The 27,203-nt window shown below is 43.3% G+C and overlaps 2 protein-coding genes across 14 annotated transcripts in view; one reads left to right on the top strand and one right to left on the bottom strand.

Annotated features, from left to right (window-relative positions):
- ppip5k1a (diphosphoinositol pentakisphosphate kinase 1a) overlaps positions 1 to 8,291 on the top strand; it is a 37,922-nt gene extending 29,631 nt beyond the window's left edge. For 6 of the 13 annotated variants that reach the window (XM_044356860.1, XM_044356845.1, XM_044356828.1 and 3 more), the window contains 3 exons: positions 4,525 to 4,662; positions 4,777 to 4,890; positions 5,213 to 8,291. In XM_044356860.1, the coding sequence (XP_044212795.1) occupies positions 4,525 to 4,662; positions 4,777 to 4,890; positions 5,213 to 5,817 (857 nt within the window). In that variant the 3' untranslated portion in view covers positions 5,818 to 8,291. Of the gene's footprint in view, positions 1 to 583; positions 644 to 1,430; positions 1,672 to 4,524; positions 4,663 to 4,776; positions 4,891 to 5,212 lie in introns of those variants that run through there. The other 7 variants (XM_044356784.1, XM_044356800.1, XM_044356776.1 and 4 more) reach the window with 3 other exon arrangements.
- A 5,267-nt stretch (positions 8,292 to 13,558) lies between these two features.
- Positions 13,559 to 27,203, bottom strand: part of map1aa (microtubule-associated protein 1Aa) — a 32,767-nt gene continuing 19,122 nt past the window's right edge. The window contains exons 2-6 of the mRNA XM_044356764.1: positions 26,757 to 26,839; positions 25,387 to 25,527; positions 18,127 to 25,120; positions 17,776 to 18,002; positions 13,559 to 16,650 (exon numbers count right to left, since the gene is read on the bottom strand). Coding sequence (XP_044212699.1) covers positions 16,495 to 16,650; positions 17,776 to 18,002; positions 18,127 to 24,997 — 7,254 coding nt within the window. The 5' untranslated portion in view covers positions 24,998 to 25,120; positions 25,387 to 25,527; positions 26,757 to 26,839 and the 3' untranslated portion in view covers positions 13,559 to 16,494. The remainder of the gene's footprint in view (positions 16,651 to 17,775; positions 18,003 to 18,126; positions 25,121 to 25,386; positions 25,528 to 26,756; positions 26,840 to 27,203) is intronic.

Below are 27,203 nucleotides of genomic sequence, written 5' to 3'. Positions count from 1 at the left end.
TGTGTCTGTCGTGACAAGAATCTTCAGTCAGTTTTTGTTTTTTTAATCCATAAGCATACACATGCGTTTCAGTGTTGCATAGATGTAGTCGTCCTGTGTGTGCAAGACTTGAAAAAAGGCAAATATTCAGTTATTATTGACGAAGTGTTGTATTTTTATTGATTTTTTTTTTTTGGATCATTTCATGGGTATGGGCTTTGTTCAGAGAGAAGGGGAGCGTCGACAGTTAAGAGTTGTTTTGTTGTGAGCCAGTTTCTTTATAATATGGACTGTTTTAACTGGATTAAAGAGGCAAGTACTGGTCAGACTGGGTTTTGTAAATGTGCTCTTCTTTTGGGCTGAATAAGGCGGATTACTTTATTTGCATACAGAGAGTTTTTTTTGGTTGTGAAACTGGTGCGATCGTCATTCGCTAAGAGTTTGGGTTGCAAGTATCTTGAGAGTGGAGCTATCGGGCAGAGTGGTGTGTCAGAAAATCAACACTAAATAAACACTTCCTGTAAAGATAAACACAAACTTTCATTCAGTACAACTTCCACACGCTATATCCGTCTATTTCTCTTACATATATCATTCGCCGCAGGAACACAGGATGACTCATCCACCATAGCAGTGGATCCACCTCCATGGTGTTCTGCGACAGGTACGACGACCACACCCCCCCCCCCCCGCCCCCCTCGCCCGCCCGCCCCCCCCCCCCCACACACACAGCGATGCAGTTTATGTGTTGTTGTCACCAAATGTCAAGCTGCAGCTTTTGTAGAAACACTGTGAGACGAGAAGAAATTCTCTGTAAATGTGGACACGAGACGTATCTGCACATTTACCAGCTGCTGTGGTGTCTCCGCAGAGACGTGGCTGCCAGACCGCTCTTAATTTTGGGCTCTACTGCTTCCTGTAAGTGTGTTTCACCCCTTGCTCCTCTGCGTGTTCTCGTTATTAATTGGGTTGTTTTGTTTTTTTTTAACAGTATACCGAATTTTTAAACTTCGAGACGCCGCAGAGGAGCAACGTGACGTCTTTTTATTTTTCAGCGTCTTTGCTTGAAGCTTTGCTTGAGCCGTTACTGAAACCAACGGCGTTCTGCAGACGTGTGCTGGATGACTTTTAGTGAGATGATTTGCTGCTCTTTCTGTTGTTTTGGTGGCCAGGATCAGCTGTTGTTGGCTGCCTCTTTTTGTTTTTTTTTTTCCAGCTCTACCTTCATACACACACACTCCCACTTCTCCTCCCTCCTCCTCTCCTCCTCTCCTGTATCCCTCCTCTCATCTGTATCGTACTTTCGGTCCTTATCTTCTATCCTTTCCTCCCTAGCTTACATCCTATCATTTCATGTCTTTTGTACTGCTCCTCCTCCTCCTCCTCCTCCTCCTCCTCCTCCTCTTCCCTCCACTGCTCTGTCCTTCCTCGCTCTCCCTCTTCTTCCTCAGAGCCCTTGGAGGAGCACCATGTGGCCCAGTTGTTGAGGCGTTTCTCCACCGACCTCAGCCTGGGCCGCTACCTCTCTCTGGACAGGGCTCTCGCCCACCACCTCCACCAGTGCTCCTACCACCTCCGCCTCTTCCGAAACTGGCTCATCTCCGGCCAGGACCCCCTAGAGTACTTCTACGGTCAGCCACTGACCCCGCCCTCCATACCCCAGCCTCACGCACTGTCCAACCACTGCTCACGGTTTAGTAGGGACTGTGCTTGTTCTGTGGTTGACTTCTCATGCTGTGTCTCTTGATGTTTCTGCATGCTTGCCTGTTTCTGTGGTTATGCAGATTGCAAGCTGGAGTGGTGTGAGCTGTTTCTTCTTCTTCTTCTCGTTGTTATTCTGGGATTTCTGGGCCATTTGTTGTAGTAACTTTCTCTCCTTCCCCTCTGCGGTGGTAGTAGCTCCCTTCTGGAAACCCTCAGAGTTAGTAATTCTTTATTTGTTTTTAAGATCAGAGAGTTTATGAAATAAGATCGAAGTCACATCTTTTAGAATTTAACTGTAACAAGATATCAAAGGTATTATCAATTAGATCATTGTCTTGATTAATTGATACATCAGTAATTAAGGAAAAATACCCACCGTACCCACAGCACAAGTTGACATCTTCAAATGTCTGGTTTTTGTCCAACCAACAGTCCAAAGATATTGTGTTTACTGTTACAGAATATGGAGAAAATCAGTAAATACAACCATTAGAGCTGTAAGAACCTGTAAATCTTTGGCACTTTTATTTAAAAATGGCTTTAATTGTTATTATTATCAAAATACAGTAGTTACTGGTTTATTTTCTGTCGATCGACTCCATTAATCATTATCATTAAGTATAATTAAACATTTTTAAAAGACATTTTGAAGCTTTGGTGTAAAGTGTGAGAACTATAACACCAACAGCTGTAATGTGAACAGGCAGAGTGACTGTTACTGCCTGCAAAACACACATTTTACCACATTTTACCAGAATTTTACAGTTTCTTATTCCAGACATTGTGATGTTTTACCGCTTTTTTTTTTTCTCCTTTCAGTCACTGAAAGGAGCCAAACAACCGTACATAACATAACTCCATAACAATAGCTTGTGCATTCACTAAACACAGTTCTCTCTAATATACCAGTACAAGAAAACTCTCATTTTGGTAGCACACATTATGCACACAGTGAAACGAGCCACACGAGATATTTTATCTTCCGTGAATAAAGGCAGCTGCTTTGAGATTGACGCCACATAGATAGAAAAATGAACACTTTATTTATCCCCGCAGGAAATTTAATCATCGCAGCAGCAACAAACACGGGACGCAATAATTAGTTTAACAAAATGACAAACGGGCAACAATCACCCACCGATGTGTCGACACACTGCGGTGATCACGAGGCACATCGGCAGAGAGAGAGGGCCGAACACCAAACACTGATAGTGTTTTTAGTGCAGACTGACATTTTGTCTGTTGCAGTAAATATCAAACTGTCATCGTCAAATACTCGCTCAGATTCTGAGTCTTGTTCACATATTGTTTGATTGGATGTAAATCAGGAAACGACAAGTTTTATACTGTAAGTTCAAAATTATTGTACAGCTGCTTGTGTTGATTTATTTATTTATTTATTTATTTATTTATTTATTGAATGGGACAGTGTGCAATTTGAAACATTAAAGGTGCACTGCACCAGAGTTAGCTTGAAGCTAATTAGCATCTGTAGTCCCAGACAAAAAAACATACAACAATAAACAGAAAAAAACAAACAAAAAAACAAAAAAAAACACCATACAAAATACAAAGCTACACACAGCACATCACATACACCCACAATGTCAATTAGAAATAATGTAAACTAAATTAAAAGTTTAGTGATTGTTGAGACATTAAACACTGATGCAAGAACATTTTCTTTACATTCCTCAAACTATTGATATTATATCAGTATCAAACCTCTCAGGTCTTCCAACCCCTGCAGTATATACAGCGTATTATACATTATATAATATATTATCTGCACATTCCTCCACAAACTGTATACAAATCAACATATTGCACATATCTGGTTTTTCACAACATGATATATGAATATTTACATGTTGAGACACCAGTCTGACATCACGCTGTCTCAGTTGAGGATTACATGTTTTGTTTTATATATATACTTCCATCTTTAAGCAGACATCTTGGTATCATCGTGTGTCATAAAGACATCTGGTATCTCTATGAATCCACATGACGTTCAGCTCATTTGGAATCAGCTGCTCTTGTTTGAGTCCAGTTTGAATGCCAGTGGCTCCTCCTACCTGAACCTTTAACCAGCATGTGATTCCTGCTTGTTTGCTGTACACGTGGCGTACTCACACCTGTGCAGATGAACACACAGTAGAAGAAAAAACAAAAAACAAAATCCTCTTCTGAGGTTTTTTTTTTTAAGGTGATCGAAGCAAGCTGTGGTTTGACGCTTTGTGATTGTGAACGGCTCTGGTGAAATGCGGCTTGGTTGTGAACTAACAGCGGATGATTTGATAACATTTGTTTGGACCTGAGCTACAGTCTGGGACGACTCCGACCGCTGCGTGCCGCTGGTTAGAGCTGCAGCAGCGTGCGTGTGCGTGTGTGTGTGCGTGTGTGTGTGTGTGTGTGTGTGTGTGTGTGTGTGTGTGTGCGTGTGTCGGGATCGACTTAAAACGGCAGACGTCACGGTTGTAGATCTGCCTGCTTCTTCAAATAGAGCGAGACGTGTCAGTCGACTCGTTAGTGTCTGATATGGTGTCATGTTGTCTTGATGTCCAGCATGGTTTTTTTGCAACTTGCCTGCGTGGAAATGAAACCGTAGAGGCTGGCAGGAGTTAAGGCGCGTTGGGTTTGGGGGGGGGAACAAGACCAGGATTTTAGAGCACCGTGTTGAGGTGTAGTATGGGTGGGGTTGTGGGGATAGGGGGGTGGGAGGGGGCGGTGGTATCGGGTGGTCAGCTGAAGTGGTTCTGCCTGCTCCTCTTCCGACTGCCCCCCGTCTAACTGAAGCCTTGATGTGCCCGCGGGCTTCATGTCTCTCCTCTGCCACAGGCTTCGAAGGCTGCTCCATGGTGCCCTCCATCTATCCTCTGGAAACGCTGCACAACTCGCTGTCGCTCAAACAGGTCAACGAATTCCTCACCGGCGTGTGCGAGAGCGCCGGGGACCCGCACACCAGGACAACCAGAGGTCAGAAACACACACAAATCTCATGCAACATGCAACTAACGATTGTTTTCATCTCTGTGTTTGTGGTCATCATCACGACTTAAGTTCACCTGTGGTCTTTTATCCCCGCTGCAGCGCTGTCGGCCATGTTTGACACACACAACCAGCCGTCGGTGGACTCGTACATCCCCCAGAGAGTCCTCTCTTCCTCCATCTCTCTCAGATCTCGCTCTGACAGACCTCCTTGGTGTGAGTATCACAGCGTTTCCTGTGTTCGCACCGGGGTTTGACATTTCTAGGTTGGCCTCCCCCCCCCCCCCCCCCCCCCCCCCGGCTGTTTCAGCTTCAGACGTCTGTGGATTATTTATGGAACACAAGTCGTCCGTTACACAGTTTAGTCTCCGTTACCGCCGCCTGTCAGCTTTTCAGACTCACTAAACCCAACGAACAGACGCACAAACACTTTTACATCTTTGCACAGTTTTTTTTTTTTCAGGTTTCGACATGTTGAGCAAATGAATCATAATAATTCGGTTCTTTCTGTGTCGTCTTCCTCTTCTCGTCTTCGCAGACAGCAGCGGTCCATCCAGCACGGTATCCAGCGCCGGGCCGTCTTCTCCCACCACAGCCGACACTTCCCCGCGCTTCAGCTTCAGCGATAAGATCTCCCTCACTCCTCAGAGCAGCGAGGAAACCCACTCCTCTCAAAACATTTCCACTCAGCCGGCGCCGGCAGTCGGGTCACAAGTCCTCGACCCGACCTGCCCCGCCGTTTCAAACCCCTCCGAGGTCCCTCTGACTCCAAATAACTCTCCAGAGGACGACGCCGAGCACCAAGCCGATCATCCCGATCAGGAGGGGTCGGAGGCGGCTGTGGATCCCTCCGGCGATGAAATTCTAGATCCCAGTTTGAGGCCGCCGTGCGCCGCGCTGGGTGAGCTCACTCTGGGTCGGATGGAGGGCTACTGCCTCCCGGGTTCTCTGCCCGTGCTGTTGGAGCTCAGAGAGAGCAGCAGCGAGGCGGGCTCCAGCTCCCAGACGCCACAGTCTCCCGAGGGGCCCGACGAGTTCTTCGACACCCAGGAGTCGATGGAGTTGTGGATGGACAGTCCGGAAAACCCGCCTCCTCCCGAGACGCCTCTGGAGGTCGGAGCCACTCACACAGCAGAGCCGTAGACGCCGAGACACTCAATGCTACAGATCTGTCAGAAACTACTGGTGACGCCTGTAACTTTAAGAGCATCGTCTTCGTCGTCCAATCACGAGCGGCGGGGCATTGTACTGCAGCCCGCGGGGCCCCCCCCCCCCCCCCTCCTCCTTTCTCCAGCTACATGACAGTATGTTGAGTAATTACGAAAGGGCAGCTGATCCTCACGCTCGGCTCTGTGCTGGAGAATCATATGACAATGCCATACATGCTGTTCAACGCCTTTTTTTTTTGAAAAGCACACTGGTTACACACCAGTGACACCACTGAGCCTCCTCTGACAGTCGACTGGTTCAGTCCATCAGTCTGTAAAGATGTGGGAAGCCACTTGTTGTAAGGTGAAGCTTAAATTAAACAGCTCTCTGTTACTGTCGCTTAAATGCTGTTGCACAAGCCCTTTCCTCAAAGCTGCATTAATCCATTTCTGACATATAACTAAAATATAAGATTGTTATGTCTGTGTGTTAGAAATCAGACGCCCAGTCACATATGTGTCCAGCAGACTCAGAGCAACGTTATCATCCTGTTTGAGTGGCGTTTGTGTCCATCTGGTGAACGTTAGTCCGACGTCGTTTCTCCTTTTAACAACTCTAAAATATCTGAACCTTTTTAGATGTTCCGCTTTCTTCACCAGTTAAAGTCTCTTAACTTTGTATGTCGGCCATTTTTTGCTGAGCAGGCGGCGTACGGTGGGTTCGTCAGTGGGTCGATGGAAGCGGTGAGACTGAACTTTCAGAGTAAATGTGCTGCAAAACAAAAAAGCTAAAAGAGGCTAAAAAAAAATGGTGATTTATTTCCTGGTGGTTCATCACTGAGAGCAAAACCTTCGGTTAATTAATTTTTTACCATAAAGATATTGATTAATGAAGCTTTAAATCGTGTTATATCTGCGCTGACGCTTTATTTTACAGGTCTCTTAATTTTATACAAATTTCCTGGGTAAATTGCAGGTATTTAGATTTTTCTGACATCTTACAGAGAGAGTTGGTGCAGTCTGGTACAAATTATAAGAAAAGACTTAATAAAGTGTCACATTATTCATTATACGTGGGTTCATACTTAGTTTATTTTCCATTTTTTTAATAAATTAGACTCTTCAATTCTTTAACTGACAGAAAATACTTAAGTGTGTAGTTTTGTGTGTCAAACAATATATTAGCATATTCGGTTTTTTTCAGTAATTTCCTGAAAGTCGCTGCTGTGTAAATGTTAAATCTTTAGACTTTTATTTGAACGAGTTCTGTAATTTGGTCGTAAACGAGAAATGTGCTCATCAACCTGATGTGCTAATATCTTAGTTTGACACCAAACTACACTGAAAAATAAGAGTCTAATTTATTAAGACTTTTTACAAATGAACAATATAATGAATCAGCACTTACCAACTAAACCAACTTAACACTTTTTCTGTTTTTTTCTTATAATTTGTACCACATTGCATCAACCTTTCTGTAAAACATCCTAAACATGAACTGTTACACATCTGCAGATTACTCAGAAAATCAGTATAAATTTGAAATACCTGTAAAATAAAACGTTACCGGATCTGCTTCACGTCTTTCTCACCATCATCGCTTTCTTCTCACATCATCCATCCATCACGATCAGGTGACAGGTATCAGGTGTTGCCGGGGCAACAGTGCTCGATCATCGCTGTAAGAGCACAAGCTTTTTTTTGTTGTTGTTGTTTTCTTCGTTTGTTACAGGATTCAGCGACTCATCGACTCTTTTTTTTATAAGGAGAATCACAGGAAACGACTGAAAAGAGAGGAAAATACAATCAGCAGCTCTTCTTCTTCTGTTCTTTATTACACGCCAGCGTCCGTCCTGTGCTGAGATTCTGCGGCGCTGCATGTTCACAAACTGCGTCGGTGATTTTTAACTGTTTGCAGCTGAATCTTCATCACTGCCAGCGAAATAGAAACGATGGATCTCCAGGAGAAACCGTGTGTGTGCACTGCTTACTGCCAAAGTCCTTAAGCCTCATTGAAGATTTAATATAATCAGTAGGAAAATGATAGAAAGAGAAAATATTTATTTTGAAATTGCATCTTGAAAGAAGAAAAAAAAAAAAGTCAGGTATTTTGAATACCCACACATCAGATATTTAATTGTACCATAGTTATTGTATATTTTTTTTTGTAAAATCACCTCATTATGTGGGAGAAATCTAAAAGCTAAATCTCATTTTATCACTGAACAAACAAAGAGGGGCATTTTACATTCAATGTGCTTTTATTGTGGCTAGCGGTTATGTAGCAGGTGTGTATGTGTGTGTGTGTGTGGGAGGGGGGGGATGATGTACGCTGACGTGCAACTGTGTGTTTAATCGGTGGGATTTCATGTGACACTGCGATGTACTGTAGAGGTGAAACTCTGAACCGTCATCCTGTCTGTCTGTGTGTGTGTACAGATTAAAAAAAAAAAAAAAAAACGGCACCGATATGATTGTGTGTGTCGTCTTCTTGAGCTCGTTGTGATTATCGCTTAAAGGGTCAATTCACCCAAAATAACCCTCATTCACCTCTAGTGGTTTTCAGCCACGCAGATAGTTTTGTTGGTTTTATTTGTCCAGGTGTGTTTGAGGTTTCTTTTAAATCAGTTTTGTTTATTAGTATTCGAGCAAAACCTCCGATCTGAAAAATGCACTTTTTGAGAAAACTAAAAAAAACTTGTTTTCTTGCAGAATGCTATTTGTTAAGGACACCCAATACATAATACACTGTTTTTGGACTATATTATTATATTATGTGTTAACAATAGCGACTAGATATTAATGCCTCACAAAGTGCAGATAGGAGCTTTTGCACTTGGTGCAAGTTGGAAGAGATTCTACAAAACGATGCTCTAAATTAAGTTAATAAGTAAAATTAAATTAAAAATAAAATTAAGGTTCTCAGGTAAACAGATGTAGTAAATGTAATAGTCACTATATTGTAGTATACTCGGCTCAGAACTCCTTAAATTCAGTGTATTTGCTTCCTCGTCCGCTGGAGATGAATGTTCAGTGATTCGTGCTGCAGCCTCTCTACACACTCAGGGACTCTGCGTTGTGTTTTTGTTTTGTTGTGTGACTTTTCTGTCACAACGAAGGGCGGGATTATCTCACAGACAGACTGAATATGAGCAAAACCTTCCTTGTTCTCATCATCCAAAGTGAAATCCGCCAATCAGAAAATTCAGCAGATAGGAGGTTTTGCGCTTTGGCCATCGATATAAAGCCGGGGTTACAAATTGACTATAAAGAAAGTAAATGAATGTAATCAGAAATGTCCAAGCATTAACCAAAATAAGATGATGAAGAAGATGAAAAACTAGAAATAAGAGCACCTGTTCTGTAACTCTCTCTCCAGAAACCTTCACCTCCTGGACTCTCTGGGACAAATGAATGACCCACTAAATAAATAATAAGATATTGTTCTGCCAGATGAGGTTCTGGTTTGTGTTGGTCTTTAAGATTTCTGTCTGTAACTGTGACTTTTAAAAAAAAATCAACAGCAGCTTGTCTTTCCAGAACTCATCAATCTGTTAAAAAAAGATTAAATTCTTAAGTAGTGGCTGCAGCCTTTAGAGAGAACCAGGCCTTAATTGGGTCATTATACATAGTTCCAATTGGGAAATTATAACTCAAAACTTCCTCCATCATTAACTCCATCAGTGCAGCAAGAATCATGTTTACTTTAAAATAAAAATCTTTGAAGTGAGATAAAGGCTTCTGGAGGAAAATACAGCAAAAGATGTGAAATATTTCAGGCTTGATTAACTTGAATATGACAGATTGAAGCTAAATATAACAGCAGAGGAGGATATGAGGCCTTCCTGTTCGTTCAGAGGTGATGGATGAGGTTGAGGTCAGAGCTCTCGGGGAAATCTTTATGCAGCTGGTGTCATGTACTCAACGGAGCCCTCGCTGAACTGTTGTCACAATGTTGGAGGCTCACTATCATTTAAAACTTTATTGTACGCTGTAGCATTAAGATTTCCCTTCATTGGAACTAGAGCTGCAACGATTAGTTGATTGACAGAAAAACACGGCAACTATTTTTTAAAAAGCAATTAATCGTTTGAATTATTTTTCAAGCAAAATGATGAATTTTCTGCGGATGAAGCTTCTCACGTGAGGATTTGCTGCTTTTCTCTGTTTTATGTAATAAACTGAATATATTTGAGTTTTGTCAGACAAAACCTTTGAAAACTTGTCGTTCAGGAGATTATGAAGTGTTGATTAATTGAGAAAATAATCTGCAGATTAATCAATAATGAAAGTTGCAGCCCTAATTGGAATTAAGACACCCAGACTAGGGATGTGCAGAGAGTCCAGTATTTGTATTTGTATCTGTATTTGTTGAGGCAGCAAAATTATTTGTATCCGAATAAAAGTATAAAGAGGCTTAAAAATCCTATTTTTGCTTTTATTACGCTTTTAATTCTAGAAAATTCAAGTGTTACAATAAGTGTTCATGAATAAACTACCTTATGAAGAATACAAATATTTAAAAAAAATATTTGTATGAAACAAATATTCGTAAAAAACCTACTATTTGTGCTTTGCTGAATAATGTATTTGTATTTGTACTAACCCAGACTATCAGTACACTAGACGATGTGCGACAGGCGTGTATTTCTTGCTGCTGATGATATGACTCAGACCTCAGCAGGTAAATTTACCTCTGAAGTCAGACAGTGTGACTCTGTTGAGTAAATCTGTCAGAGGTAAGTGTGTCCGGATGTCTGCAGTCAGCAGCATCGCAGTGTGTGCTGTCAAAGTGAAGGTCAGTGTGCAGTGAGAGCGATGTTGAGAAGGAGAGAACGTTAAGAAGATACAACAGATATTTTTCGAGTAGTGGTTCTCAACCTTTTCAGTGTCAAGGACCCTCAAATTAATACACATCAGGCCGCAGACTCGTATTTTTAAGATGAGAGTCTTAGGGATCCCCATCTGATAAGATTTAATTATTCCATAACTGTTTATACTGTAGATTAGCAGATTAATGTTCTCTCATTGGGTTAATTTCTAGTCAATGACATAATAGTGAAATTAAAATATACCCAATTTTTCTGGGAACCCCCTCTAGGATCCCTAGAGTCCCCGAACCCCAGGTTGAGAACCACTGCCCACACAGTGTGTTAAATGTAAAATCTGTCTGCAAAGTAAGAAGTAACTGGATTAAGTGTCAGATGAATGTAGTCGAGTAAAAAGTAGAATGTTTACTTCTGAAAAGTAGAAAATACCACCTCACAACAGTACAGTAGTTAATTAAATGTACTTTAGTAGTTATTTTCCTCTGAAGAAAAGGGAAACTGTCTTGTGTTCACATCTGTTGTTCCTGCTGTACTCCATCCTGATCATGTGACTTTGGAGGTGATGTCATTGCTGCATCTATTCAGCAGCTTCTCACAGCGGGGATTGTTCTCCGGACGGCTCCTTCCTCCGACACACTATCAGCTTTACAAAGACCGAACAGTGTCCGGGCTTCTCCACCTGACAACAAAAAAACGGGGATTTGACGCTCTGTGAATCACTGCCGTCTCTGTCTGGTTTTGCATGACAAACAGCTCATATCAGCCCCGCGGGGCCTCGACGCTCCCATCCTGCAGATCTCTGGACTCTCAGACTGTTGAAAAAGGGTTTAACACAACCAGAACAAAGACCACACTGTTCGTCTGTCTGGACCCCTCTATGGGCTTCAGCCCCCACTGGATTACATCATCCTTACACCCCAAAGCAGTGAGGAAGAAAACTGCTGTGTACAAGGCTGAGATCAGTGGTTCCCAACCTGTGGCTCTGGGCCCTCTAATGGTAGGATGATTCATCTGAGGGAACGTGAGACGATTAACAAGATAGGAAAGAAGAAGAGAAATAGTTTCTGACACACAAAATGAAGTTCTTTTCAGTCTTCTCTTTTTATTTTAGTCACACTATCAGTGTGCTCAGTGTTGGAGGCAATGTGAGTCTGTCAGATGTTCATGGTCCCAAGAGGATGAAGCTTACAGACTTATAATCTCCTGACTTTAACTGGCACTAAACCACCAGAAGGTTGGCATTTTGGGTTTTTAGTGGAACATTAGGTACAGATTCATGATGCCCAGAAAATGAATCCTAATGACTTTATTGATTCTCTGAGTTTTCCTCTAGCAAGTCAAATACTTTGTTAAATATTTCAATACCTGGATAGGTGCTAAACGTTGTCCCCAGAAGATCCTACTGACATTAATGTTCCCCTGACTTTTCCTTTAAAGGACATAACTGGTGATTTTCTCTGTTTTTACCTTTGCTAGCTTGTTGTGCTACATATCACAACCTCTTGACTTTGTACTGAAGTTCTTTGAAAAATTTACAATGTAGTACAAAATCGAGAGGTTGTGATATGTAGCACAACAAGCTAATGAAGCTGTAAACAGAACAGTGTTCCCGCACATGCTCAGTAGCGTCTTACACAGAACTACTCTCCAGAGACTGAAAACGTGATCGCTGTTATTAGTCTTTGGAGCTGTTTCTAAACAAACTAATGTGACCAAACTCTTCATAAAGAAGGAAAATGTGACAGAGTACAGCGTAATAGTTTTTGGACAACAACGGAGGTCTACAGCACAGAGGAATAAGATATCAGGCTTTGGATACACACATAATACTTGTTAGTAGATCAGTTTATTGTAGGTTTGGCTCTGCACATGAGATTTGTTGACAAGAAAAATATAGAAAATCACCAGCTTTATCCTTTAACGCCAACATAAGAATGAATGAAATGTCTCATCAACTATTGGATGCATGAACATTGGTACACACATTCATGTTCCCCCTTGGATAAATTTTAGTAACTTTGAAGATACCTAAACAATTTCTCTGGCACCATTAGGTTAGTTTACCTTATAAACTAATGACATTCCCATCAGACTCAGCTATACTCTTGTGTTTGGTGCCGATTAGCAATGTTAGCATGCTAACCTGAGACGGTCAACATGATAAACATTATAACTGCTAAACTCAGTATGTTAATATTGTGTGCATATTAGCATGCTAACGTTAGCATGTAGCTCAAAGCTCACAGAGCTGCTAGCAGGGCTGGAGACTCTTTGTTGCTGTTGAAATGCTGGAGAGTTTTATCTCTTTAGATTTCTAAAAACTACTAAAATAACACAACTCTTCATCAAAGTGCAGAGATATAACGTGACCTGTGATTGGGGGTCGCATGTAGGCATTGCTTGGCTACAAAAGGTCACAAGCTAAAAAGGTTGATTAAAAAAAAAAGCTAAAACATACTTTTAATCACTTTTCATAAGGAAAATATTTACTTCATGTAATATAAAAAGACAAGATGGAGACATTTTTCTTCAGTAAATGATGTTTTATTGGTCTTCACCACACTTTTTTCCCTTTTTAACAATAAATCTGTTTTCTATTTTGACCTTTTTAAGCATTTAAAGAGAGATAAAGAGAATATTGCACTTAAAACAAGAGATGAAAGTAGAACCATGAAGCAGAAAGGAGGAAAAAACGATCACAAGGCTTTCTTTACAGCACAACACGGCCAGGTTACATGTGCCTCCTCGGTACCGGACAGCCTAGCTATTTAAATATACATCTTTTAAAATAGCACTTCTATGTTAAGTCAGTTTTTCTTCAGCTATTACAATACAAGGGAACTCAAAAGGTACACATGCACGTACAAGCAGGGCTCACTGGAAACCAACAGTCTTTATGATGATTTGTTTCACGGCAGGATTCAGACGAGTCTGAACACCAGATTTTTTTTTTAATTTTTTTTTTTGCACAATACGAAAATGTAGCAGTTATGTGTGAGTGTGTGTGTGTGTGTGTGTGTTTATTACGCTTTACCTGGAAAAAGTGTGAATAATAGGAAATCTTCTATAGATAAAAATGTACTGACACGAGTGAACCGAGTCTCTCATGTCTGGCAGTCTGGGTTTTGAGTGATCTGCTCATATGTGAGTAGTGTTGCTATTTTAATTATTAGCCTTTATAGTGATGCAGTATGTAATAGTAATGCAGATTACATTGTCATTAACTTGTTAACGAGCCCACACGGGCAGCACAGTAGGTTAACAGCGAAAAAACACCGGCATAAAGGTTAACCCTGTTTCATCGAAGAAGCCATTAATGGATCTTTTTTTTTTTAATTAGGCAGGAATTAGGAACTTCAACTCAACATCAATATCGCCTCAATGTGGCAGACAACGTTACTTGTTTATCATTTTTGACAACATCTGCAGACAGAAATGTTTTAAAACTGTATCCTGTCGTCCAAAGAAAGAGAGGAATGGTCGTGTTTTTTTATAACCCGCACATTTAAGTTTAGTTAAAACTGCCCTGCACTGAGTTGTGGTGTATCGCAGGCAAACAGTAAGGACAGCGTGACCGATGAGTCAGATGTACCATATGATGCACGGTAACCAAGGCAACCAGGAGATCAGAGTCCTCCATGGAGAAGGTAAAGGTAATCTGCATCTTCACATTCAAATCATCTGGAGCCGCTGGGCTCCGCTCCCTGCAGCCCTACGCCTTTTTCTTTTCTTTTTTTATTTTAAAGAGCCATCGCCTTTATGTGCATGCATCTGTCATACATGCATCATTAGATGAGTCGAGGAAATAAAATAATATACAGAGAAATATCTGGATTTTTTTTTTATTGTAGATCATAAAATAGCAACCCTGGTGAGGCTTGTTGGTCCGCTAATTTTGTTAAGATAGTTGGTTTTGTTCCTGGTTAAAATCTATCAAATTACTTAAAACTTATCAAAATATAAAATCATCAATATCAAATTAAAACACATCTACACATAATATTAAGTTAATAAAGTGTTACTTAAACACATCCACTTAAATATCAGAAAGAAAACTGATACTGGAAATAACCAGTTAAATGAAGCGATTTAAAAATGCAAGAAGTTGAGGTGATTGTGGCTTTAAACTAGTTTGCAAACTAAAGACCATGATGAGAAAAAAAATAGCACGAGATTCAAGTGCAAATAGTGAATTGCTAAATTTGAAAAACAGCAAAAACCACAGTTTTGCACACTGGTTGCTGTTTGTGCTTCTTCGAGTGGCAGCTCCAGGAAAAAAAAAAAAAAAAAGACTGAAATACTGAATTGGTGCTTTGAAAAGTGCCGTTTTTATGCTCAAATATGTACAACTCCAACCTTTGCTTTTTTTTTTTTTTGTGCGCTGACCTCACCGACAGAAAAACTCACAACCACAGAGGAGACCAGCTCGCCGAAAAAGCCTCCGCCACAGAGCCGTGGATGCACCGCACGCCGGCATACCTCTAAAAACCTCTAAGGACGAATTTTCACAATTTCACTTCCCTTCCAGCACAGCGGGACAGAAAGGCACATGTGGGTGACAGTCTAACCTCTAACCACCAGTCGAACCAGCCCCACATCTTTTGTTCACCAAGCAAACACAATCTCTCCTCGCGCAGCCACATGTTCCTATATTATTTGTTATAGCGGAATACATTCTTCGTTCTTTAACACAGCTTTTTTTTTTGTATAAAGATCATATTGACACAGCAACTGATGCAAGGTTTGTCCTTCTAACGAGCTCTGAACACAAAGTGCTGTTCCGTATGTAAAGATATAAACAGGTAGAATCCAAAGATCGGATGACGATTCCATTTTTTTTTTGTTGTTTTGTTTTGTTTTGTTTTTTAAGCGGCATCATCGCCTCTGCCTGCAGTTCTCCTCATGATTCTCTGCAACGATATGTTAACCGGAAACACTGAAAAATACATCAAAGACTACAGAAAACAATTATAGTAGAACTTAACCGTCAAATTCACTGTAGGAAATAACAGCCACTGAGAAATTCTTACTGTAACGAAGTTGAGTTTCACTTTGAGATAACCGTAGAAATATCATAATTCACTACAATACAGAGTTTTGAATATGGTCTTCTATGATGCTACGGTAAATATATTCTCAAAAGACATCTTGAAAAGGACCGCTGGGATCCGCTTGAACGTTTTTCTATCTCACTATGTCAGTAGGAGGCACAAAGTTCAACACCGGGTCATTGTCGTAGAAGAGAGACGGAAAGGGAAAGTAAAGTAAAACTGATCAGGACTAATGATTTTCTATCAGTTAAATGTTGTGAGAGGCTTGATGTTTGGGATCCGGTGGAGAGAAACAATGTAGTTGTTTGTTGCTGGCTTTAAGGTGCGTGAACTTGTGCTTTGATTTAAGCCAATTAGAAGACGAGCGACCAAGCATCAGCATTTAAATGTTTTTTTTTAACAATACAACGGGCATGTTGTCTCAGCCAATCAATAGAGAAGTTAATGTCTCACAAGGTTTGGAAAAAAAAAAAGTTAAAAAACAGAAAGAAAACTGTCCCTTTCACAGGACTGAGTATTAATAATGTAGTGGAGGACATAGCTGTCAGAAACTTGCAATATAAATGGTGATAGCCACGACAAGCTTATAAATGAATAAAAATCTAGAAAAAAAAAAATAGACAGTTATCCAGATCTGTCTCTGCTTCTTTTCATACGACTTCAACACGAGCTGAGACAGATTTGCATAATCAGGCTATCGAGAAGAGCAATTAAAAACAGGTCTACACCGGGGGGAGGCCAGAGGAGGAGAGAGAGAGAGAGAGAGAGAGGAGGAAACGAGGAAAGGAGGTCTTAAAACTCGATCTTGCAGGCAGGGAAAGACTCGTCCTGCATGACGACGGTGCTGCTGGAGGCCAGGACCATGATGTTGAGCTCCTGCTGCTTCTCGTGCGTCTGCTGGTACCACTCACGGGTCACCTCCGTGTCGTGGGTGGGGATCAGCGTCACCTGATGGGGGGGGGAGACAAGAGATGTGGATGTGTCACAGCTGATGAGGGTGACAACAAAATAGAAAAGGGAACCTAAATTTCCACACAACTGTGAATGTCAGATTTTGTTAAAATGAACATTTACACTCTTTTGTAGTACAAATAAACCAGAGCTAATCTAAAGCATTTTTTAATTTTAAGCCTTCATATGAAAGTAAAAGCGTTCACTCATTCACGCCCACCTCCATCCTCTGGGAAATAACAAATATCAGACTTCGCCCACATAGTTTTTTGCTTTGCTGTCAAGGGGAGGATTTCAGATTCGGTATAATATTTCTCTCCACATAGGAGTCCATCTCTCTCTCATGGAAGTACAGCAAAGCTCAGGTTCATATCCAGCTGTTGATGTCATTATAACGCACAAATATCTCTTTAGTTTAGTGAAATCTAACAAAGTGTGGATTAGGAGTTATGATTATTTTAAAGATTATACTGCATGTTGAGCTGAAATGAAACTAGAACTTCCAGTTTCTGCTGCAGAAGTAAGAAAACCTCATTTATAATAAGGCAAATAACAAAAATACAGTCTTTCTCAACAGTACGTCATGTTGTTCGTACCTTATATTTAGATTAGGGTCGTCTTATTTTGTAACACAATCCAATACTGTTGTTTATGCAATATTTCTGTTGATGGTCTGCAGCTATGTCTGTTATAACAGCAGGACAGAGAGGACTGAATGGAGGAGACATTTCTAAACAGCAGAGATTGCAGCTAAAAAGTTGGAAAAATCCATTTTAGAAGAGAGTGTTGGTGAATTTTATGAATATGAAGGAAACCAAATTATGTTAGGAGCTGTAATTTTTCAATTTCTAATAGCAAGTGCTAGAAAATAAAAGCCACGAACATGTTTAATTTTAATGCTGTAGAGAGTTCACTACTTTTGTGTGAGAGTTTATGTTGACCTACATGACCAAACACTACAATCAAAGTTGTAAACATCAGTCAGTGTGATTTACACACCACAGACAAAATTTTTGCCAAATTAGGCCAGGCAATTTAAAATCCTGAGACTCATCATGAATAAGAAAGATCATTTTAGAATACAGGTTAGCCTTTGTGCAAAACTAAATAGAGAAATGTCACCTGAAGGTTTGATCCCCACTGAGCTTTGCCATCCAACAGCGCGTCAAGGACTCCTCGGCTCGGTTCACCGCTCGCTCCGTCGTTCCCGCTCACCACGTAGTACGCAGAGCGGACGCGTTTGAAAAACTCTTGGTCCACGTTCTTGGCACTGCAGTGGTTGGGAATGTAGGCCAAGTCCACATAAATGGGAAGGCCAGGAGCAGCCGCAGAGCCGGACTTCTGAGAACCTGAGCGGGAGAACGAAAGCAAACTGTCACTGTCATATGCAAAAATATCTTACAAAACATCCTGTGTTGCATTAAATGTCATTTAAAAGCTTTCATGATTATGTTTTTAGTTAATTCTGCTCACTTGAACTGCTCTTGACACCGTTGGTCAGCCCCTTGCCAGGGTTGTAGCTCGACCTGGAGAGGTCATCGTCTTTGGAGCCTTGTCCATCTGACAGACGAGACATACGTGAGCTCTTGTCCGCGTCCTTCTTCTTCATCGAGGCGCTGCGAGGAGACGGCGTCTGTTTGACGGGCATGGGGGACCTCTTGCGCCTGGCTGGGGAAGATGATTTGGTTTTCCCGGAGGTCTTCTTCAGGCCTTTGGTTTTTGTCTCTTTCTTAACCGAGCTGTTATCCAAAGAGTCAGGATCCACCATGCAAACATCTGGGCGTGGAGGGTGAGGGTAGGGGTCCATGAGGGGTGCGGGAGGAGGGTCGTGGCTCCTCCTAGTAGTAGAGTGATGGCTGCCTCCTCCTGTGGCAGATAATTTATCAACAGGCATGTAGTCTGCATCCTCATCTGAGTCCATGTTGCCTTCACCGGTGACAGAGGGGTATTCCTCGGTTCCTGGAGGCACATCAGAGTCTGACTGAGAGGCGAGAGACTCGCTGACGGAGGTGGGCGGTGTGTCCTCCGTGGCCAGACCCAGCCCTGCCGACATGCCGCCGGCTTGGTGCAGAGAGCTGCTGTGAGACTGGTGATGGTGGGGCTGTTTGTGAGCCCTTCTCTTCACTGACAAGTCGTGCTCATCTCCCTCCTGCGATTGGTCGCTTCTCTGTCCGTCCTCTTCGTCGTCGTCGTCGCTGCATAGCTGCCGCATGCTGGGGTTGATGAAGGAAGGTGAGAGGTCTTCTTTGCGCTGTTTGAACTCAGAGGAGGAATATCCCGGAGAGGTGCGGCTGGCGTAAGAGGAGGTGGCTCCCATGGGTACATCACCGACGAGATCCTGATCGCTGTCATCGTCGTCGTCGTCGTCGTCATGCCCTCCTCGGCTGCACTCTTCAGCGTAGAATGGCGAGCGGAAAGGCTTATCGGTTGAAGAGAGTGAAAGAGGGCGGGCCGGGTGCTCTGGCTCCATCTCACACTCCTCTTCAAACTCATCATCGTGACGATAATGGGGAGGAGAGTCTCCGGGCATCATTCCTATCTGTGGCTTTGGTATCTCCCACTCATAAGTGCTCCTGTATCCTCCTGCTGCCTCTTTGGGCTCCACCTTGGGGAGGCCTGAAGCTGCACCGCTGGCTGCTGCTGCTCCAGCGAGGAGGGTGGAGCTTGTGCTGACCTCCGTGGGGCCGTTGGCTGTGTCTGGCTTGCTGGCCTGGAGAGGTGAGGACATGTAGGAGCCGAGAACATCAGGGAGTGCACCGCCTGTCTTTTCACTGGCAGCAGGAGCAGCAGGTTTGTCAGAAAATGAAAGGCTTCCAGCCAGACCACTAGAGGGCGACCTCCGAGTCATCTCACGCATGTAAACCTCCTCATCCTCTTCTTCGCTGCTGTCGGTCTCCTCAAAGTAATGTTTGCCTTCTATGTCTGGGCGTGGTGAAGAAGTGACACCGAACAGAGCGGCGCTGGCTGCCTCTTTATCCTTGGTGAGTTTAGCGGGTTGAGAGAACAGTCCTGCTGAGGCCCCAAACCCACCAGCTGAGTCCAGCTTGGACCCTTCAGACCACTCAGGCTTATAGAAGCAATCTGATTGAGGGCCTTTGTCCATAAGTCCACCTAATGAAGTGGTATGCTCCTTCTTCTCCTCAGCAAAGGCAGCGGATGATAGTGAAGGGAAGGATTTAACCTCCTCGAACGGGCTGAGAGGTGAGAAGCGGGCTAAACTGGAGGTAGACTCAGCCGTGGTTGTCGTGGTGATTTGTTTCTCAGACACTTCCAGATAGTCGTCTTTGGCACCAGCTGAGCTGGAGAATGGAGAATCCATAACCAGTGAGTGTTCCTCTTTAAAGGAGGAGTATTCAAAGGGAGGTTCGGCAGAGGCAGGCGTCTCCAGCTCCTCTCCGAACTGACGGCTGGTGGAGAGGGAGCCCGAGGTGGAGGAGGAGTAGCTGTAGGCCGAAGAGGAGGAGTATCCGGGGGCAGCCGTGGTCGTATACTGGAAGCTTGTGTCCAGTGACTTCTTGCTCAGAAGGTCTGGTGTCTTCTGTTTCTCAAAATCAGGATCAGCTCTGTCAGTCTGGTAGAAACTGTCCTCTGTTGATTTCAAAGTGAAATCCCCTTTAGCTTTGTCTGCGGTCTGACTGGATAAGAACGAGCCTTTCTCTCCACCTCCGTACGAGTATTCAAACCCGGACGAGTAGCCGGAGAAACCCGTAGCTCCTAAATCCATTGGCTTTCCACTGAGGGATGAGGAGTCAATCTTAGCATCTTTGTCTTCAGCTTTTGTGAGAGAGCTAGAGACGCTTTCTTTCACGCTCGGCTTCCCCTGACTGTTATAACCGTATCCAGCCATGGAAATCATAAACTCAGGCCTGTTTGAGCCGAACATTTCACTGATTGGACTTTTTACTTCCTTCTCAGACTTCTCTTTGGCACCTTTCTCCATACCGGAATCAACAGTGCTTTCATCCTCCTCCTCCTCCTCCTCCTCCTCCTCCTCTTCGTATTCCTCCTCATCATCCTCATCAACGACTTCGTCATCATCATAATCTTCCTCATCCCTCGCTGTTAGTTTTCGCATATCAACCTCCAAACAGGCTCCTTTCTCGCTGTAGCCTGCGGCAGCGGCTTTGTCGGCATCAAATGCTGTCATTGAGGAGTATGTCGGGGGCTTAGCGCTGTCAGTCTGGCTTTTAAAGGAGAAGGAGTCTTTTTCTGCAGATAAGGAAGTGGATGAGGCTTCAGGTCTATCAGCCACTGACGGGAATCGGCTACCTGCGCTGTATTCAAACGTCTCCTTTTCTTTGACCTCTTTTTCAAATGGAGGAATAGCAGGAGTGCTCTTGGAGTCCATCCATGATGGGATGGAGGACTCTTTTCCATAAGAGGTGGTAAATCCATCCTTCTCTGACATCTTGTCCGCATCTTGAACCGGTGATGGGGACTTCTGTTTCTGCGAATCCACTTCACCCTTTGCTACGTCCTTCTCCGTCTTATCTAAGGACTCGTGACGATATAAATCAGAGTCCACTGAGCTTGTTTTGCTGTCATAAAAGTCGCCGTATGAGAATGTTTTGCCGTGCACATAAGGCGTGTCTTGTCTTATGTATAAGGCCTTTTCTTTGCTCTCCTTCTCTGGGAAATTATAGAGATCGAAATGAACACTTTTCTCAGACTCTTTAGAAGCGACATCTGTTTTCTCCGTGCTGTCCTTTTCTATGTCTGCTTTGCTTTGATCTGTTGATAACGATTTAGACCCTACCTCACCCGGGAAATAATCTTTAACATCGTCAACCTCGTCTTCATCTTCATCTTCGTCTTCATCCGAGTACATCACTTGAACCTTTGGTTTCTCATCTGTGCTGAAGGACACCTGTGTCTTGTCTGAGGTCTTGACTTCTGTTTCTATCTTTGCAGATTTGGCCACAAAGGAGGAGTCATCATCCAGGAAACAACCTTCTTTTGCCTCCATAAGCTTAGCCTTAACGGTAGGCTGTAGATCCTTTTTGGCGAAAAAATCAGCTTCATCCTCATCTTCTTCATCGGATTCTTCAGAAGCTTCAAATGCTGTCTTATCGCCTGGCTGACCAATGAAAGAGGTGTTGTCAGACACAGTGACTGATTTTTCTGTTTTCTGGGTGTCGGCTTTCACTGCCTCGTCTTTATCTTCTGACTTAAAGGGTTTGTCTTCTGTTGGAGAGTAGCCGCTGCTGGTAGGCACCGACTGTGTGGGCGAGGCCAGTCTCATCGTGCTATCATCTGGACTTAGACATCTTTCCTCACTCTCCTGCCTGGAGTGGGACTCTAACCCGGGGGAGAAAGATGGAGGGGGTGAAACAGTCTTTATCTCAGCACCAGTCTTAAATCCCTCTGTGCTAAAGAGAGCCTGGTTCTCTTTGACAGCCTGCGTGGGAGAAAACTGCGTGGTAGAGAAGGGAGAAGGAGAAATGGCGGCAGAGGGGGATTTCTCTTTCTCCTGGAGCATCATGGAGGTTGCGTGTTCGTAGCCCTCTTGAAGTTTCCCCAGAGGGATGTCAACATTCGGAGTCTGGTCCTCGTCCTCGTCTTCCTCGTCGTCTTCTTCTTCGTGGACCGCCGTGATCTTTGCGTCGCCCTCCATCTCGGGAATGTGGGGCTGGTACTCATCAGAGGACGGAGACTTAAAGCATTTGTCGTCCTCCAGAGAGGAGGTGGGTGAGATGGTTCCTGCTGAGTGGAGATAGTCCTTCCCATGGGCGGCCTCTGCACGCAAGGGGATACTGTTGATGGTGTCGAGCATGAGAGAGTTCCTCCCGACTTCCTCGGTCTGAGGTGCCGTCACCGAGGTTATGGACTGGTCCTCGGCTACAGATGTGGCGAAGGAGGACAGTTTGTCGTATTCTGTGATGGATGTTGCTGAGGAGATGTGCTCCTCCTCCGCAAGAGGAGCAGCGATGATGGCAGGGTACGGTGCAAGTTCAGGCTCCTGAGCTCCCATGAAGGCTTTCGGTTTGACATCCGCGACATCAGACACGACGGAGCTCTTCATCTCTTTTATACCCTGCATGGAGTCAAAGGTACCGGGGACATCGGGGACGGAGACGTCATAGGAGCCCACATCATATCGTAGCTGTGGGATCCTGTCTTCTGTTTCCTCGTGGATCTCCTCATCAGAGAGGGTCTGTTCAGTCTCGGAGTATCCGGGGATGGTCTCATCTTGGATGAAGGAGAACTGCTCAGAGGCCGAAGCTGCGGCTTGTCCAGACAGGGCTGCGGTTGGTTTTTGCTCAGTTGGCTTGGTGTCCCACTCCTTTCCAGTTTTGTCTTTCTTTGTCTCGTCTGTTTTGTACTTCAGAACCTCGTCGTCTTCTGTTCCTTCGAACTCGGCTTTTTCAATCACATCCCCCTCCTCCTCTGAGCTGTCACTCTTCTTTGATCTGTCTTTTATGTCGTCCTTTACAGGATATTTGTCATATTTCTCCATTTTCTCCTCTTCATATTTCTTGTCAAAGCCATCACTTGCATCCTTCTTTTCAGTGGCTGCACCCTTGCCATCGTTATCTTCTTGTTTGACAGGAGATATGGGTGAAGCGGGTTTTATCTCAGTGGTTGGGGGTATAATTTTTTCATCAGGGAAAATTATGGAAGAAACTTTAGTATCTGTGTACATTGAACGCCCAGATATCACATCATTCTGTATTGGCTCACTAATAAGTTTGGACAGTTCTTCTTGCTTCAGAGCCTCAAAGTCCTCGGTGAGGTCCTCGGGGGAGGACACGATGGACCTGTCTGCCAGAGCCGCTGCCGCGACCTCTTCAGGGATGTTCTTCGGGACTGGCTTTTTCTCATTTGCTTCTTCTTTAACTGCTTTATTTTTGTCTGTCTTGGGCTTTGCCTGAGTCTTGGCCTTGTGCAGAGTTTTTCTCACTTCAGGGGTCAGCGGCTTCAGGTCAGGTTTAGTGATTTTTCTCAGCTCCGGTTTACTCGGGTCCTTCTTTTTATCCTCCTTGGCTTTACTTTCTTTTTTCTCTTCCTTTCTTATGTTTTCATCTTTCTTTACTTCACGTTTCTCTTTCTTGATTTCTTTCTTCTCTTTGTCTTTCTTTTCATCCATCTTGGAGGCTTTCTCCTGCTTGGTGGTTTTGTCCTTGGATATTTTCTTTTTCTCTGTCTTCACTCCCACAGGGGCCACCTCGCTGTTTTTCTGTTGTTTGGTCGCTTTTAGACTTTCGCTTTTGACTTTCTTCTCTTCTTTCTTTTCTACTTTATTCTCTTTAACGATCTCAGCCTTGGACTCTTCCTCCTGCCCGCTGGCTTCCTTCTTGGTTGTTTTAGAGTGTGGTTTGGGTGAAGATTTGAGACTCTCTTTGCTGTCAGTTCTTGATCTCATTTTGGTCTGTTTGATGATGGGAGGCGGTGCACCGGAGGATATGTCTTTTTGGGTAGCCACTGGGTATCGCAGGAAGTCCAGGTGTTTCAGTTTCTCAAGACCCTCGAAGATTTTATTCTGTGGTGCGTTTCCTGGGAAGAGCACCCTGACTATCTTTTCTGTGGGACGGTGAGGAATCCAGACAATGAGAGCAGTAACTGATGTCAAATAGGGGACGGATATTTCTCCTTCTTTTCCATTTGGCATCATAATCCCGGTCTTGGCTTTGCTGTTTCCGGCCCATTTTTGCATTAGAAACTGCATCTCCTTGCTCTCTTTTACAGGGTTTAACACATACATCTCCAACTTTCCGACTCCGAGTTTGTGGAACAGTGTGATGGGTTCGATAGTGTTGCTGACGACCCTGTGAAGAGGCTCTGGTGTGATACCGAGCTTGTTGAGGTACTGCAATGTAAGAGATGCTTCTTCAATGCTTCGCTTTACTTTCAGAGTTGACTCCGGCATCCGAAGCTTCTCTGGGACGTTGAAAAACACGATCCCGAGCTCAGGAGAGATCAGGTTCTTCATCCAGTCACCGTTGCTGCTGGAGCCAGATCCTTGGTTACGCTCCTCCTCCTGCTCTGCAATCTTTCTCTGGAACAACCCGTTGATGCCAGGAAGGTTGTCTGCCCCGATATGGGTGAGCAGAACAGAGTCAATCCTGTCCAGGTGGCGAACCAGCTTCCAGAAGCAAGACTTGTGATCAGACCCTCCATCCACCAGGATGTTAAATCCGTTAACGGCGAACAGAGCAGAGTCTCCTCTGCCTCCAGGGAAGATGTAGCAGCAGGGTTTGGACAGCTTCAGAAAACCTCCGGAGGTCGGTGGCTCCAAGAGGTCAAAGGGCGATGGCACGTCCACTGTCTCTGAGACATACTCGGTGAACTCTGTGACTCCGTCCATGTCGGGCAGGTGGGGTTCAGGGTTCAGGCGGTATTCCATAAGATTTTGGAGTGGCTGCTGCTCCTGGCTTTGGCCCAGGGAGCTCCAGCCCCCGTCTCCCTGACAGGAAACAGTAAGTCTGGACGGCTGCTCTGAAGAGGCCCTGGACAGGACTTCAATCACCTGTGAATACAGACGCAGGGAAACAAGAAGAGTCAAACTAAAATAGATGTGCTTATGTTATCTTTCATAAATGTACACTGTTAAGTATTTGGAGAGAAGTGCACCTTGTTAAGGGTTTTTTTGGGGAGTTTTTCCTTATCCGAATCAAGGGTCTAAGGATAAAAGATGTTGTATTGCTGTATAGATTGTAAAACTCCCTGAGGCAAATTTGTGACATTGGGCTGTACAAATACAACTGACTTGACTTGACTTGACACTCTGCTTACTTGAGGGTCGGAGACGATGTTGGAGAAGTGTTGCCAGGTGAAGGCTCCACCTTGCAGCAGGATGTCACCTCCCTGCTCAGAGTTCTGGCCGCTGAGTATCAGCAACTTATTTCCAGCGAGGTCAGTGATCAGAGAACGGATCTGGGTAGAGAGTAGTATAGAATAACCACTATAAACACTGCTGATATTAATGCTTCATAATAATAAAAAAAATCTTCCATGAATCATTAAAACAAAAAGTACAACTGAGCTGAACTGATGAAAGTCTTTTTGGAGAAAAATACAAGCAATTGAATTGAGATCAGGGTTATTTTGACTTTTATACAACAGTACAACTATCTATTACTGATATGACAGTAACCACATGTCTGTTCTGTAAAGTTTGAGTTTTCTAGGATCTTCAAAGAACAAAACTAACTAACTAACATTTATTTTTGTTTGAGAGCTGCTTTATTTGTCCCCTAATATATGTCATCCAGGCAACAGTGAGCCACTGAGTGATAATAATAGTAGTAATGGCACTTCAGAGTGACATAATCAAAGAAAGAAGACATTTTTAAAGATTTCATATCAAAGTAGATGTTGCAACACAATGAGTATGAGATGAAAGGTTGAGCATTCATTTTGAAGAACAGTCTAAAATTACTTGTAATAGTTGAACAGTTTCTGTCCCTGCCACTCACAAATGAATTATTTAGACATGTCAATCTCAGCAAAAGGAGCAAAAATAGATATTTTAGACACAATTTGATTGTAAAATTTCTATTCAGCGACAATTCATTGAGTCTTTAAAGTAGTTGAAGTTGCTGAAGCATTAAGAATAAAGGTTAAATGTAGAATAAATGAATGGTACACTGTATTTCCCAACAAACACACCTTTCCATTCACTTGGATGAGAAAGTGTGTCCAAACTTTTGAATAGTACCTCAGGTTTAATCATTAATTGACTTTCCATTACATTACATTAGACAAAAACAATAGCGAAAACTAAAAGGTTAGCTTATTTTAAGCGTTTGAAAGCCAAACACCTGACAAATATTCACACTGAGGCAGTGGGTTTATTTATAGGCAGAATATTAAAGAGTGTCTCACACTGTGGGGCTTCAGCTGAGAGTGAAAAAGTGTTTCCTGTTAATCAAACGAGTAATGATCACTAGCAGGAAAGACATCAACCTCCCATTGGGGATAAATGATGAACAGCAGATGCTGCTGTGTTCTTCACACTTGAAACCGAGCTCAACCCAGACTGAACACTTTGGTCTGAAACTCCTCATTGTGATTTTAATAAATAATAACTACTAATACCAGAGCATCTGGTCATCGTCACCCAGTGGTTGTTTAGTCCGTGTCGTCCGGTTGTGACTACTCACCTCTGAAGAAGTGGTCTCCTCTGACGGGTTCACCAACACCACTGTCTCGAGGACATCACTCTGATACTGGAGAATCCGCTGGCCTACATGAAACAGAGACAAAAAACCTTATGACTACAATACTAAACTTTAAAGAGTGACGACCAAACCAGCATCTAATGGGTCTGAAGTGACATTTGCAGGTATGTTTAGATGCTACTTAGCTAATTAGCTGTCTGGCTGCTAACTGACATTAGCGGTGAATGTTTGTTTGGTGGCTCGTTCAACAAGCTAAGTTGCAGGACAAGACGTGTGTTCATGTGTGTAAGTTAGATAAGAAGGAGACTTTAGCAGGAAAGCTAATGTGGGTTGTTGTTCAGAGTCTGTGGCTATTGTGTTGTGTAGCAGGATGCAATCAGGCTCAGTGTGACCATCTGCTCTACTGATGATAGAACAACACGTTATCGC

The sequence above is a fragment of the Thunnus albacares genome, chromosome 1 (assembly GCF_914725855.1).
Source record: "Thunnus albacares chromosome 1, fThuAlb1.1, whole genome shotgun sequence".
Lineage (NCBI taxonomy): Eukaryota > Metazoa > Chordata > Actinopteri > Scombriformes > Scombridae > Thunnus > Thunnus albacares.
The sequence above is the reverse complement of the archived record's forward strand: the minus strand, read 5'-3'. Positions and strand labels throughout refer to the sequence as shown.